Source organism: Cherax quadricarinatus, chromosome 96, assembly GCF_038502225.1.
Source record: "Cherax quadricarinatus isolate ZL_2023a chromosome 96, ASM3850222v1, whole genome shotgun sequence".
Taxonomy (NCBI): Eukaryota; Metazoa; Arthropoda; class Malacostraca; order Decapoda; family Parastacidae; genus Cherax; species Cherax quadricarinatus.
In genome coordinates, this window is record NC_091387.1 from 311,860 (window position 1) to 326,484 (window position 14,625).

The 14,625-nt window shown below is 39.3% G+C and overlaps 1 protein-coding gene across 3 annotated transcripts in view; it reads left to right on the top strand.

The window, feature by feature from the left end:
• LOC128701718 (pleckstrin homology-like domain family B member 1) overlaps window positions 1-10,121 on the top strand; it is a gene marked incomplete at its 5' end in the record, with an annotated part of 158,852 nt that extends 148,731 nt beyond the window's left edge. For all 3 annotated transcript variants that reach the window (XM_070104949.1, XM_070104950.1, XM_070104952.1), the window contains 2 exon segments: window positions 4,491-4,754; window positions 8,163-10,121. In XM_070104949.1, coding sequence (XP_069961050.1) covers window positions 4,491-4,754; window positions 8,163-8,351 — 453 coding nt within the window.
• Window positions 10,122-14,625: the final 4,504 nt, after the last annotated feature.

Sequence of the window (14,625 nt, forward strand, 5' to 3'; positions counted from 1 at the left end):
CTGCTTGTTGCTCCTGCTTGTTGCTCCTGCTTGTTGCTGCTTGTTGCTCCTGCTTGTTGCTGCTTGTTGCTCCTGCTTGTTGCTGCTTGTTGCTCCTGCTTGTTGCTGCTTGTTGCTCCTGCTTGTTGCTCCTGCTTGTTGCTGCTTGTTGCTCCTGCTTGTTGCTGCTTGTTGCTCCTGCTTGTTGCTGCTTGTTGCTCCTGCTTGTTGCTGCTTGTTGCTCCTGCTTGTTGCTGCTTGTTGCTCCTGCTTGTTGCTGCTTGTTGCTCCTGCTTGTTGCTGCTTGTTGCTCCTGCTTGTTGCTGCTTGTTGCTCCTGCTTGTTGCTCCTGCTTGTTGCTGCTTGTTGCTCCTGCTTGTTGCTGCTTGTTGCTCCTGCTTGTTGCTGCTTGTTGCTCCTGCTTGTTGCTCCTGCTTGTTGCTCCTGCTTGTTGCTCCTGCTTGTTGCTCCTGCTTGTTGCTGCTTGTTGCTCCTGCTTGTTGCTGCTTGTTGCTCCTGCTTGTTGCTGCTTGTTGCTCCTGCTTGTTGCTCCTGCTTGTTGCTGCTTGTTGCTCCTGCTTGTTGCTGTTATTGCTGTTTCTTGCTGTTGTTGTCTTGTTGTTTGTTGCTGCTCTTGTTATTTTCTGCTTCCTCTTGCTTATTGCTGCCTGTTGTTGTGCTTGTTGCTGCTTGTTGCTGATTGCTTCCTGCTTGTTGCCGCTGTTGCTTGCTTGCTGTTGTCTTGTTGCCTTGTTGCTGTGTTGCCTGCTTCCGTTGTTGCTGCTTGTTGTCTTGTTGCCCTGTTATTGCTCCTGTTGTTCTGTTGGTCTTGTTGCTCCTTTGCTTGTTGCTCCCTTGTTATTTCCCTTGCCTGTTGCTCCTGCTTGTTGCTGCTTGTTGCTGTTGGCTTGCTTGTTGCCTTGTTTCTTGTTGCGCTTGTTGTGTTGTTGCGTTGTTGCTGCTTGTTGCTGCTTGCTTCCGTTGTTGCGCTTGTTGCCTTGTTGCTTTGTTGCTGCTTGTTTGCTGTTATTGCTCCCGCTTGTTGCCTTTTGATTGCTTGTTGCTTGTTGCCTGCTTGTTGCCCCGTATTATTCTCCGTTGTTGCTTTTGATGCTTGTTGCTCCTTTGTCTTGTTGCTCCTGTTGCTGTGTTGCTGTTGCTGTTGTTGCTCCTGCTTGTTGCGTTATTTGCTCCTTTGCCTTGTTTTCTTGCTGCGTTTCCCGTTGTTGCTCCGCTTGTTCTCTTGTTGCTGTTGTTGCTCCTGCTTGTGCTTGTTGGCTTGTTGTGTTTTGCCCTGCTTGTTCGTTTTGCTTTGCTTGTTGCGTTGTTGTGCTTGTTGCTGACTCCTTTGTTGCGTTAACTGCTCCTTGTTGCTGCTTGTTGCTCCTTGCTTGTTGCTGCTTGTTTGCTCCTGCTTGTTCTTAGTGTGCTTCCTGCTTGTTGCGTTTTTCCTTTGTTGCTTTGTTGTCCCTTTGTTATTGTATTGCTTCCGCTTTTGCTGCTTGTTGCCGTTGTTGCTCTTGTTCTGGTTCTTTGTTACCTCCTCTTGTTGCTGTTATTTCCGCTTGTTGCTCCGTTGTTGTGCTTGTTGCGTTTGCTCCGCTTGTTGCGTTTTGTGCTTGTTGCTTTGTTGCTCTTTGTGCTTGTTGGTTTTCTGCTTGTTGCTCCGTTGTTGTCCGCTTGTTGCCCTCTTGTTGTCCGTTGTTGCGGGTTGCCTGTTGTTGCGTTTTGCTGTTATCCGCTTGTTTCCGCTTTTCTTGTTGCTTGTTTGTTGCTTGCTTGTGTTTTGCTCCTGCTTGTTGCGCTTTTGCCTGCTTGTTGCTCCGCTTTTTTCTGCTTGTTGCTCTGTTCTTGTTGCTGCTTGTTCTCCTGTTGCTGCTTTTCTGTTATTGCTCCCTTGTTGCTCTTGTTGCGTTATTGCTCCGTTGTTGCTTTGTTGCTCCCGCTTGTTGCTTTTGCCCTCTTGTTGCCTTGTTGCTCCTGCTTGTTGCTCTGTTGCTGCTTTCTGTTGTTGCTCCTGCTTGTTGCGTTTGCTGCTTGTTGCCGTTTTGCCCTCCTTTGTTGCTCTTTTTCCGTTGCTTGTTGTGTTTCCTTGTTTCCGTTGTCCTGCTTGTTATCCTTTTTGCCCTCTCTTGTTATCCCTTGTTTTCCTTGTTGCTGTTTTGTTTTGCTTGTTGCTGTTTTCTCTTGTTGCTCCTGTTCTGTTGTTCTCTTGTCCTCTTGTTGTCCTGTTGTTGCCTGTTGTGTTGTTGCTGTTGTTGCTTTGTTTGCTCCTTTTTTCCGCTTGTTGCTGGCTTTTGCTGTTGTCCGCTTGTTTATCCTGCTTGTTCCTGCTTGTTCTTGTTCCCTTGTTGCTGTTTTCTGCTTGTTCTCCTGCTTGTTGTTGTTCTGCTTGTTGTCTGTTGTTATGCTTGTTTCCTGCTTGTGCTCCGCTTGTTGTTGCTCCTGTTGGCTCCTGTTGCTCTGTTGCCTACGTTCTCCTGCTTGTTGCTCTTGCTATTGCTCCCTGCTTGTTGCCCTCTTGTTGCCTTGTTGCCCTGCTTGTTGCTCCTGTTTGTGTTGTTGCTGCGTTCTCCTGTTGTTGTTGCCTTGTTGTCTTGTTGTGCTTGCTCCTGCTTGTCTGCTTGTTCCCTCTTGTTGCTGTTGTTGTCCTTTGTTGTCCTCTTGTTGCTGTTTGCTCCTGTTGTTGCTCTTGTTGCTCCTGCGCTGTTGTTGCTCCTGCTTGCTTGTTGTGCTTGTTCTGTTTCCTCTTGCTTTGTCCTGTTTGTGTTGTTGCCTTGTTGTCCTCTTGTTGTCCTCTTCGTTATTTGCTTGTTGCTGCTTGTTGCTGCTTGTTTTGTTTTCTCCTTTTGCTTTTGTTGCTCTTGTTGCTCCTGTTGTTGCCCTTGTTGTCCTCGTATTTCCTCTTGTTCTCCTTGTTATCCTGCTTGTCCTTTTGCCTGTTGCTGTGTTTGTTTTCTCTTGTTGCTTATTGTCCTGTTGTTGTCTTGTTGTCTTGTTCGCTTGTTGTTGCATGCTTGTTGTTTTGTCCCTTGTTGCTTGTTACTTGTCCTGTTGTTCCTCTTGTTGCTGTTGTCCGTTGTTGCTGCTTGTTGCTCCTGCTTGTTGCTCCTGCTTGTTGCTCCTGCTTGTTGCTCCTGCTTGTTGCTCCTGCTTGTTGCTCCTGCTTGTTGCTGCTTGTTGCTCCTGCTTGTTGCTCCTGCTTGTTGCTCCTGCTTGTTGCTGCTTGTTGCTCCTGCTTGTTGCTGCTTGTTGCTCCTGCTTGTTGCTCCTGCTTGTTGCTGCTTGTTGCTCCTGCTTGTTGCTCCTGCTTGTTGCTGCTTGTTGCTCCTGCTTGTTGCTGCTTGTTGCTCCTGCTTGTTGCTCCTGCTTGTTGCTCCTGCTTGTTGCTCCTGCTTGTTGCTGCTTGTTGCTCCTGCTTGTTGCTGCTTGTTGCTCCTGCTTGTTGCTGCTTGTTGCTCCTGCTTGTTGCTGCTTGTTGCTCCTGCTTGTTGCTCCTGCTTGTTGCTGCTTGTTGCTCCTGCTTGTTGCTGCTTGTTGCTCCTGCTTGTTGCTGCTTGTTGCTCCTGCTTGTTGCTCCTGCTTGTTGCTCCTGCTTGTTGCTGCTTGTTGCTCCTGCTTGTTGCTGCTTGTTGCTCCTGCTTGTTGCTCCTGCTTGTTGCTCCTGCTTGTTGCTCCTGCTTGTTGCTCCTGCTTGTTGCTCCTGCTTGTTGCTCCTGCTTGTTGCTCCTGCTTGTTGCTGCTTGTTGCTCCTGCTTGTTGCTCCTGCTTGTTGCTGCTTGTTGCTCCTGCTTGTTGCTCCTGCTTGTTGCTCCTGCTTGTTGCTCCTGCTTGTTGCTCCTGCTTGTTGCTCCTGCTTGTTGCTCCTGCTTGTTGCTCCTGCTTGTTGCTCCTGCTTGTTGCTCCTGCTTGTTGCTCCTGCTTGTTGCTCCTGCTTGTTGCTCCTGCTTGTTGCTCCTGCTTGCTGCTCCTGCTTGTTGCTCCTGCTTGCTGCTCCTGCTTGTTGCTCCTGCTTGTTGCTCCTGCTTGCTGCTCCTGCTTGTTGCTCCTGCTTGCTGCTCCTGCTTGTTGCTCCTGCTTGTTAGTGTCATACTACCAACAGTAGTAAAAACTAGACAACATTTCACTCTGTAAATATCTAAATAGAACTAACATTTCACTAGAAGTTTGTTCATTATTATATAATCACTGGGGAGCGCTAAACCCGTAGGATTATACAGTGCATGTGTGGGGGGATGGAAGGTATTCAGGCTCAATTCAGGGAACTGAAGCACAGATCCAATTCCCTAGATCAAGAGCCCCTCAGCAGCATCTAGGAACCTTTCTTGAGGGGAAATGTTTGTTCAGCAATGTTTCTTTTCTTTCGTTATTTTTGCTGAATAAATCAATATTGGGAATGCTGTACCTCACTGTTTATTAGTAACGCATGATATTCTCCTGTTCTGTGATTGTTTACCTGTTTCTTTAACAGGAAAAGGCATTTTGTATTAAGTTTCTCTTTTTTCCCACAGCAAAGACCTTTGACAAGATACCTGCCCGTGCGTAGTGAACAGCACTTTGACCTCAAACAACACATCGAGTCTGCTGGCCACCAGATTGAACTTTGCCCTTATATAGTAGTTTCTTCAACTGCGTGCCGAGGTTACCTTCACAAATTAGGGTCAAAGTTCCGCACATGGCAAAAGAGATGGTTTGTGTTCGACCGGTCAAAAAGGGCACTTATGTATTACAGCGATAAGAGTGAAAATAAGCCACGGGGCGGTGTATACTTCCAGGTAAGTAGTGTGTTTACTGTGTTATCGTATAGTCTCTTACCTTCTTGAATGACTCAGTGTGAGACATGTGTCTACATTATTACTATAAGTGGAATATGTTCACGAGGTTACATCTCCTTGATGAATATAAACATCTCTGTCAGATCCAGATATCCACAGTTGTAGATGCTGTATATTGTACACTACAGTACATTAATATTACAGTATTATTACAATACAGTACAATGCAGTTTGTGAAAATTCCATAGTGTATACAGCATTTCTGGCAAACTAAAACTACTTCACATTAAAAAATCACACCTGCAATGGCAGGTGTGATGGAACAGATATATACACAGTGGACCCTCAAGTTACAAAATAAATTCATTCCAGAAAACATATTCTATCTCAAAGCTATAGTAACTCAAACCCCAAAATACACGGTTTTCCAGTAATTCATTCCAAGATTTTGGTAGTGCAGCTTTTACTACAGCTTGGACTTGTATACTCAGACATAATTTGTAGTCACTGTATTTATCACAAGCATAACTTGTAGTCACTGTATCTGTCACAGACATAACTTGTAGTCACTGTATCTGTCACAGACATAACTTGTATCACAGACATAGCTTGTAGTCACTGTATCTCTCTCAGATATAACTTGCAGTCATTGTATCTCTCTCAGATATAACTTGCAGTCACTGTATCTCTCTCAGACATAACTTGCAGTCATTGTATCTCTCTCAGACATAACTTGCAGTCACTGTATCTCTCAGATATAACTTGCAGTCATTGTATCTCTCTCAGATATAACTTGCAGTCACTGTATCTCTCTCAGACATAACTTGCAGTCATTGTATCTCTCTCAGACATAACTTGCAGTCATTGTATCTCTCTCAGATATAACTTGCAGTCACTGTATATCACAGACATAACTTGATCACTGTATCTCAGACATAACAGTCACTGTATCTCTTTATCTGCTTCTCTCTTATCCACAGTAACAACAGTTTTTTATCTTGATAATTTCTCTGCTTTTTTTCACTAGCTTAAATTCATCAGTCACTTTAATATCTTTTACAATGTCATTTTGCCTGATAATTGCGGAAAGCCCTCTTCGTGCACCAATGCACTCATTCTAACTCCTGCGTCATGTTTTTTCGCAATTTCTTGTTTGATCTTCAGAGAAATTGCCTGTTTACTGCACATTTCAGCAGCCACAATGACTTGGTGATACAGAAAATGGCATAACTAAATAACAAATGCATATCATCTGTCAGATTTTTAATTGTAGCTTAAAGCTAAATGTTTTTGAGGGCATCTCGCAACTCAACATTATTATAACTCCAGCCCATCGTAACTCAACATTATCATAACTCCAGCCCATCGTAACTCAACATTATCATAACTCCAGCCCATCGTAACTCGAGGGACCACTGTATATAAGTTCTGATCACAGCTTTAATGAGAATAGGATTGATTAGTACAGTAAATGTGTACAAGTCAAAATTAATTGGATGAACAGAATGATAATACAGTGGAATGAAAAGTGATAATAATAATAATAATGTACTAAAGGTTAAAGAAGATAGTAAATAAATAAAGTTTAGAAGCAGAATTAGGGAGTGATAGGGATTTTTTTTTTTTCAACAAACCGGCCATATCCCACCAAGGCGGGGTGGCCCAAAAAGAAAAACAAAAGTTTCTCTTTTCAAATTTAGTAATTTATACAGAAGGGGTTACTAGTCCCTTGCTCCCGGCATTTTAGTCGCCTCTTACAACATGCATGGCTTCCGGAGGAAGAATTCTGTTCCACTTCCCCATGGAGATAAGAGGAAATAAACAAGAATAAGAACTAGAAAGAAAATAGCAGAAAACCCAGAGGGGTGTGTATATATATGCTTGTACATGTATGTGTAGTGTGACCTAAGTGTAAGTAGAAGCAGCAAGATGTACCTGAAATGTTGCATGTTTGAGACAGAAAAAAGGACACCAGCAATCCTACCATCATGTAAAACAATTACAGGCTTCCGTTTTACACTCACTTGGCAGGATGGTAGTACCTCCCTGGGCGGTTGCTGTCTACCAACCTGCTACCTTGGAGTGATAGAGATATATGGTGTAAATAATGGCATAGCAGTAAATGTCATAGTTTGATATTAATGAAATTTGTTTTAGTGAATTATATACAATTGCAAGAGTAGACAATTTCAGCACATACTACTTTCATGTTAGTTTTTAAATTCATCTAATAAGTTATTCCATATTTTTAGCACTAATTTACACAGTTTCTTTATAGGTTTAAATGAACACTTAATGAAATGAAGGAGTTATTTGTATATAGTGTGATGATGTGTCTGCTGTTACAGTTTTCCAGCTGATGTCTTAAGTCAACATCAACATTGCATTATAATGCAATGTTCTAAAATTGTGAAGTAAACATTGGTAAGATTTAGGGACTTGAATTAAGACATTGTTGCCTATAATTAAGAGTTTGTTATTGTTCTCATAGGTAACTTTTATTAGGGGATGATTGGGTCAAAGTGGATTTCCAAATAGAAAAACCATAAGTAAGATGTGGGTAATTGAAGGAAACGTAGTGTTAGTATTGTATATTGAGTGTAATAGCAAATTTTAGAGTATCCCACAAGGCTTTTTTTTTGTGTGTGTATTAACATTCAGTGTGTTCTCCATGGTTAGACCTAGACATTTTTTTTCCTACTTTGGTTTCATTAGTTGTAATATCTAATCAGGGACCTTTTTTTTTTTTCTTTTCAAAAAACTTTATTTTGTCAGATTGATAGTTAAATTGTTTGCCATTATCAGGGTATGTTTATTAAGTATCCAGATGTATACACTTTTAGCTCATTATTAACTACAGTGCTTTAAAAACCAGGCAACAGGTGGGGCTTGAAGCCATGGCAACTTGAGTCCTAAAACTCTCAAGTCAGTGTGTTGACCACTTGATTGTATCTCTCAAGTGGTTAACACACTGCTCTTGGACTTTTAGTACTCACTTGCCATGGGGTTCAAGCCCCGCCCAATCTGTGACTTGTTTGCAATCATGTTATTTTGATTTCATGGGTTAGTGTTTAATGTTAAGGTATCTGAGCCTGTGAGACTATGACATGGCCATTGTGTGGCAGATTATCACTGCTTCTATCATGACCTGATATATGAAGCAGTGCACTACTACGCCACAAACCTGTTAATTTGAAGACTGTCGTTAGTACAGGTTTTTTCAAATATCTGGTATCATTTAGTAGGTCATTGATATAAACAAGAAAGAGAAAAGGGCTCAGAATGCTACTTTGGGGGCCACCAATATTCATTGGTAAGAGGATACTGTGTGTCATTTATGGTTACATGCTTATGTCTCTTAATGAGGTAAAACTGAAATTATTTTCATATATATTTTATTATTCTCAGGCTATTGAAGAAGTGTATGTGGATCATCTACATTCTGTCAAATCTCCAAACCCGAAACTGACCTTCTGTGTCAAAACTTACGAGCGAACGTTCCATTTGATGGCTCCCTCCCCAGAAGCTATGCGTATCTGGATAGACATCATCTTCACTGGAGCAGAAGGCTATCAAGAATTTCAAGGAGGAACCTGAGAATAAAGAATATTCTTTTCACAGAATGTACAGCTTCTCTTTAGTTTTATTGGGTGTCCACCAGGATGCTTAGTATTGTTCAATTTATGACAGGTATTATCATAGCAAAAACCTGAAATTCAAGTTAACGTGATTTGTGCCATTCTCTGGCAGACAGAGGTGATTGCCTTTTCAGGTCACAACACGTACTATTCAGTTATCAGATTTCTTTGCCAAATGAATTATATGGCTTCTCTTTCTTACTAATTGAGAAGAGATTCTTCTGTACAAGTGTACACAAGTCACAATACCTGAACCATGCCCACCAAACCATACTTTCACATAGAAACATTTACTGACAAGAGCTTGAATGAAAATATGTTTACAAATGTAAGAATTCTTTAAAATTGAAAAGGAACACTTGCTTGTGCCTTTACTATTTTACATGTAAAAGAATTTTAATTAGAATATATGCAAGTTAAAGTACAGTACCTAATGTATTTGCTGCTGTTTGATATATTACTGTAGTAAACAAGCCTTGAAATTTACTTGAAAGATGCCAGAGATTAACTACAGTATTTTTTATAATGGAAAACCATCTCTTTCTGGAGATATGTCAGTTCTTAATGCTTTTACAGTGTCCCTGTACTGTATTAAGTGTATTTTTAATTGATGTTTTGGTTTGGTCTCAGAGAGCTATGGCTGTCTGGTGCTACAGTCACATTTCATTAGAATTAAGTTTTTATAATGTTGAAGAGGATTAATCATTCACTGAAGCAGCAAACCTGTAGGGATCATGCAATGCCTGCGGGAGTGAGAGGTAATTAGGCTTGATCCAAGAAAGGGGAGGGCAGCTCTAATTCCTTCAATATCAAGACCCCTCTTGATGTGAAAAAGAGGCGCATGTTTGTAATCGAGCATGTTGGTCGCGTAGACGACACAAACAAACGAGTTATCCCTGTATTTATTTTGTAAAGGATGCTCATTGACTAGGACATTTTTAGGTATATACACTGTAGGTTTAGTAACTTAAGAATTTTTATGTATGGCAGGTTAAGTAATGCATAGGTGAATGTTGAGCAATATTGAATACTGTCAGAATTTTTAAAGATCAACAAATATTTGTAATAGCAGGAGCTGGGAATGTCCAGCTCTATTTTAAACATATTTGCTTCATTTCTGTAAAGGAACGCACTTGCTAAAAATTACTGCAAGCATTTGCAACCTTCATATTGTAACTGGCCCCTGAAAGGTACTTTAATGCAGGTGACACATAGGGGTCATGCAATGCCTGGGGAAATGGAAGCAAATGAGATTCAAGAAAGAGGACGGGCAGTAGCACCAGGTCTCTGGATCAAAAGATTTTCACCAGCATCAAAGTGCCTACCTGGAAGGGTCCTTATCTAAGGAACTGAAACTATCTTCCCCACCCTTCAGCAACCCTGATTAACTCAAAATCCTTAGGTGCTATATAACCCCCCCCCCTATGGGTTTAGCACTTCCCCTTGATTGCATGTGGGAAGTGCTGAACATATAGATGTCACAAGGCACCTGGGGAATGGCTTGACACATGGTAAGGGAGGGTAGCATCAATTCTTTGGATCAAGAGTTCTTCACCTTGGTGGACTCTTGAAGTGTTCAAATCATTTGCTTAATAGAAATGCTTGACGGCAATATTTTATATCCTGTATGCTTTACTCTAACCAATTGATGTACTGAGGTTCATGCACACATGAAGACAAGCCATCAGGACTTTGTAACTTCAATATAAACATATTTTTATGATGTGAATTGTATATTTATTTACACCTTTGACAAAGTATCTTATTTCTGTGTATTAACAGAAATTGAAGAGTTACATTTTGAGGCTGTAGAAAATGGGAAGTTTTCCAGATATAATTTCATGGGAAATATATTAAAATCTGAAAGTAGGAGTGAAATTCCCATAGTTATTTCAGGCTAATCATAGAAAGTGGTATGCTAATAAATTTCCCACTTTCTATGATGAGCCTTAAATAACTGGGAATTTCACTCCTTTCAGTGATCAAAAAAAAAAAAATTCCCATTTTCTATGAACCTTAAATAACTCTATGGGGTTTCACTCCTACTTTCAGTGGGCAAAAAAAAAAAAAAATCCCATTTTCTATGATAAGCCTTAAGTAACTCTGGGAATTTCACTCCTGCTTTCAGAGAATAAAAATTTCCCGTTTTCTATGATGAGCCTTAAATAACTCTCTGGGAATTTCACTCCTACTTTCAGCAGTCAAAAAAAAAAAAAATCCCATTTTCTATGATGTCTTAAAATAACTCTATGGGAATTTCACTCCTACTTTCAGGGATTAAAAATTTCCCATTTTCTATGATGAGCCTTAAATAACTCTCTGGGAATTTCACTCCTGCTTTCAGCAGTCAAAAAAAAAAAAAAAAAAAAATTTCCATTTTCTATGATGTCTTAAAATAACTCTATGGGAATTTCACTCCTACTTTCAGGGATTAAAAATTTCCCATTTTCTATGATGAGCCTTAAATAATTCTCTGGGAATTTCACTCCTGCTTTCAGCAGTTAAAAAGTTTCCCATTTTCTATGATGTCTTAAAATAACTCTATGGGAATTTCACTCCTACTTTGAGATTAAAAAAAATTCCCATTTTCTATGATGAGCCTTAAATAACTCTCTGGGAATTTCACTCCTGCTTTCAGCAGTTAAAAAATTTCCCACTTTCTACAATGTCTTAAAATAACTCTATGGGAATTTCACTCCTACTTTCAGATTAAAAATTTCCCATTTTCTATGATGAGTTAAATAACTCTATGGGAATTTCACTCCTATTTTCAGAGATTAAAAATTTCCCATTTTCTATGAGCCTTAAATAACTATGGGAATTTCACTCCTACTTTCTCTTAAATAACTCTATGGGATTTTCACTCCTACTTTGAGGTTAATAGAAAGTGGAGAGAAATTCCATTATGCAAAACTTTTTTTTTTTAGAGGAAAATGTAGAGATTTGAAGGAAAATAAAATACTTTACTAAATTATCATTTCTAATGAGGGAAGCGCTAAACCCCTAAGGGTCACATAGCATAAAATTAGCACAATTTGAATGGGTCATATATCCATCCCCCATGGGACGGAAATCTTCAGCTCAAATACTTCCACACATCTCCATGCATTATGAACTCTGAAATGTTTCAATGTAGCAATTTATTTATATATAGAAAGATCACAGCAGTACTTGATACTGCTATTGGGGATGATCAAGATTCCCAGGCAGTGCTCTTATCCACTCACCCATATAAGCTGGGCAGCTTGGTTCACAAGCCATGTTTCTTTCCCAGCCCGGGCACGTAGGTGAGCCTCAAACACGGATTCAAGCTATTTCAATCTCCTATATGTTCTGACTTTTCAAGCGATTTTTATATCAATGCACCACGCAGAAACAAGCGGTGGTGCTTTGACAAAAATCGCTTGAGAGGTCAGAACATACAGGAGGAGATTGAAATAGCTTGAATCCACTGTTTGAGGCTCAATGACGTGCCCAGGCTGGGAAAGAGACATGACTTGTAAACCAGGCTGCCCAGCTTATGTGGTATTGGTGACTGAGTGGATAAGAGCGCTGCCTGGGAATCTTGACCGTCCCCAGTAGCAGTATCAAGTACTGCTGTGATCTTTCTCCATATATATATATATATATATATATGGAGATTATATATATATATATATATAACCTTTTTCTACAAACAAAAGTTCAAATTATTTGGAGCACTAGCAGAGATGTGGAGATCAATGCCATAACAATGTTCAAAATTTACAAACCTTAGGATTTTAATAATCATTCATGTTAAATGTATTTCTCTATTAGGTGAATGATGGATAATACTGTAAGTTAATGCCGTGTTAGTCAACAATAAATAATTCTAAAAAGAAAAGTGTAGTGCATTATGTATAGGACTATATGAACACTGATTAAGCACCAAGTTAAGGTACACTTGATTTTGAAATATTTCAGAAAATCTGAACTCTATACAATGTGCAGAGACATACAAATTTGTGCCTATATAATGTACAAAGGCATATAAACTACCCTAGGTATATAATATGTATCAACAAGTGAAATATAATCCCCACACTTTAAGAACACTTGAACTCTCATCTTAACTGCGTAAGGACATATAAACTCGTAACAAAAAAGCAATACAAGATAGAGTAGACAGACAGGCCCCACTTTCGCCCACACGTTGTCAATAAAGGATCACATTAAACTGCATATGTGTTTATGTTTCCATAGTGTAAACATATCAGGTTTTTATATGCATTTGAAAGTGAAAAAAGGCTACATCTCAATTTACAGTGTTAGGTCAGAACCTAACCTGTATAAATGGAGCTGGCCTGTATACACCAGTATAGTGGTACCCCAAGCTTCGAACAGTTATGTAATTGTAATTAATTTAAGTGATTTTTTAAGTGTATTTTTGGGGGTCTGATATGGACTAATCTAAAATACGTTATTCCTTATGGGAACAAATTTGTTCGTTAACAGCCCTCGAACAGCCTTCTGGAATGAATTCGTACAAAACTTGAGGTACCACTGTACTAATGATCTCTGACCATCAAAATAATACACAATATATATACACTAGTACTAATGATCTCTGACCAAAATAATACATGCTATAGTTATATACACTAGTACTAACGATCTCTGCCCATGAAAGTAATACATGATATAGTTATATACACTAGTACTAATGATCTCTGACCATCAAAGCAGAATGAAAAATCTATATGTCAAGATGTGTAAACTCTCCCATAAATTAATACAAGGCAATTTTTTATTACCATTTCTGAATTTTACCTTCTTTAATAAATTAGTATAGCAGAGAGGCAAGAAAAACTGGCTGAGATACACTTTACAAAGCTACGAGTCAAAAGGTTCCGCAGGCAACACCATTCACGATGCATCATAGTACAGGTATGTATCCTACTATTTTGTTGAGATTTTATTAATATTCCTTGACAATGTTCTGGAAGCAGAAATTTATATATATAACATGACATGATAGAAAATTCTGGAGACTAAAACTGTCAAAAAGAAGTCTTACAGTTGAACAATATGAATAAATTGATGTAAGTAAATTTAGGTACAGGTACACACAAGTACAATTATAATAAAAAACAAGCACTAAATCCACAAGGGGTCACAATTATCATACATCGTAGCATATGTAAATTACCCTCTAGGATAACCCCAAGTCTGACAAAATGACTTATTCCTGTGAATTTATTTTGGCTCAGGCAGCTACCAGAATTATCCTCACATGTCAACACATTTACTTTCCATTATAAAAATCCTATAATTTGATATTTGCACAAGATATTCTCTTTGATTTCTTGCCAATACATTAAAATTACATTGTAACTTGAAGATACATTTGGCATTCCCAGTGCTAAAAATGATGTAGAATCACCTAAAGACTGCACAGAAATTACAATTTTCAATAAAATTGTATTTATCGACCAACTCAGTGAACGAGCCCCCATTGCAATGATGTTGGGGTTTTAATTAAGAGCTGCTAACAGTCTATGCCATATAAGAGCCCTACTTCTTGGTGCCCAAAAATAGATTTAATTTCTTGGTGGATGCTAAACTAGTATTGGGAATGGGAAGCAAAAAGATTTGATCCAAGGGAAGAGATGGTAGCTTCAATTCTCTGGATCAAGCCTCCTTGAAGGGGCCCAGGAAGGAAATATTGCCTCAATCTAAGAAACAAAAATGGGACAAGTATCCCTATAAATGAGGGGAACAAGCATTCCCAATTAAGTCCGATGGACCTCTTGCTGAAGCCCTGATAAAGCCAGATATTTACACACAAAGTCAATAACTGGCTTCCTCCTACATCAACACAAGTATCAACGTGGAAAATGTAAGCTATTGTACTGTGCCTTGACTACTGATGACTTTAGAAGACAAAAAAAAATCTGAAGACAAACATCCCAAAAAGGATAAGAAGGAAATTTGATATCAATTTTTGGGGCAGTGAAGAATAATGTACAATGGAATCAAAGCAACATACATTAAGCTCAGCCTCCAGAAGACAGGTCCAAAATTTATCTCAGGAAAATCACTGCCCAATATTCCCACTGTACAGTGGTACCTCAGGATATGAACAGCTCAAAACTCGAACAATTATATAAGTGTATTTATGTAAGTGCTTTTGTAAGTGTATTTTTGGGGGTCTGAAATGGATTAATCTAATTTACATTATTCCTTATGGGAACAAATTTGTTTGGTATCAG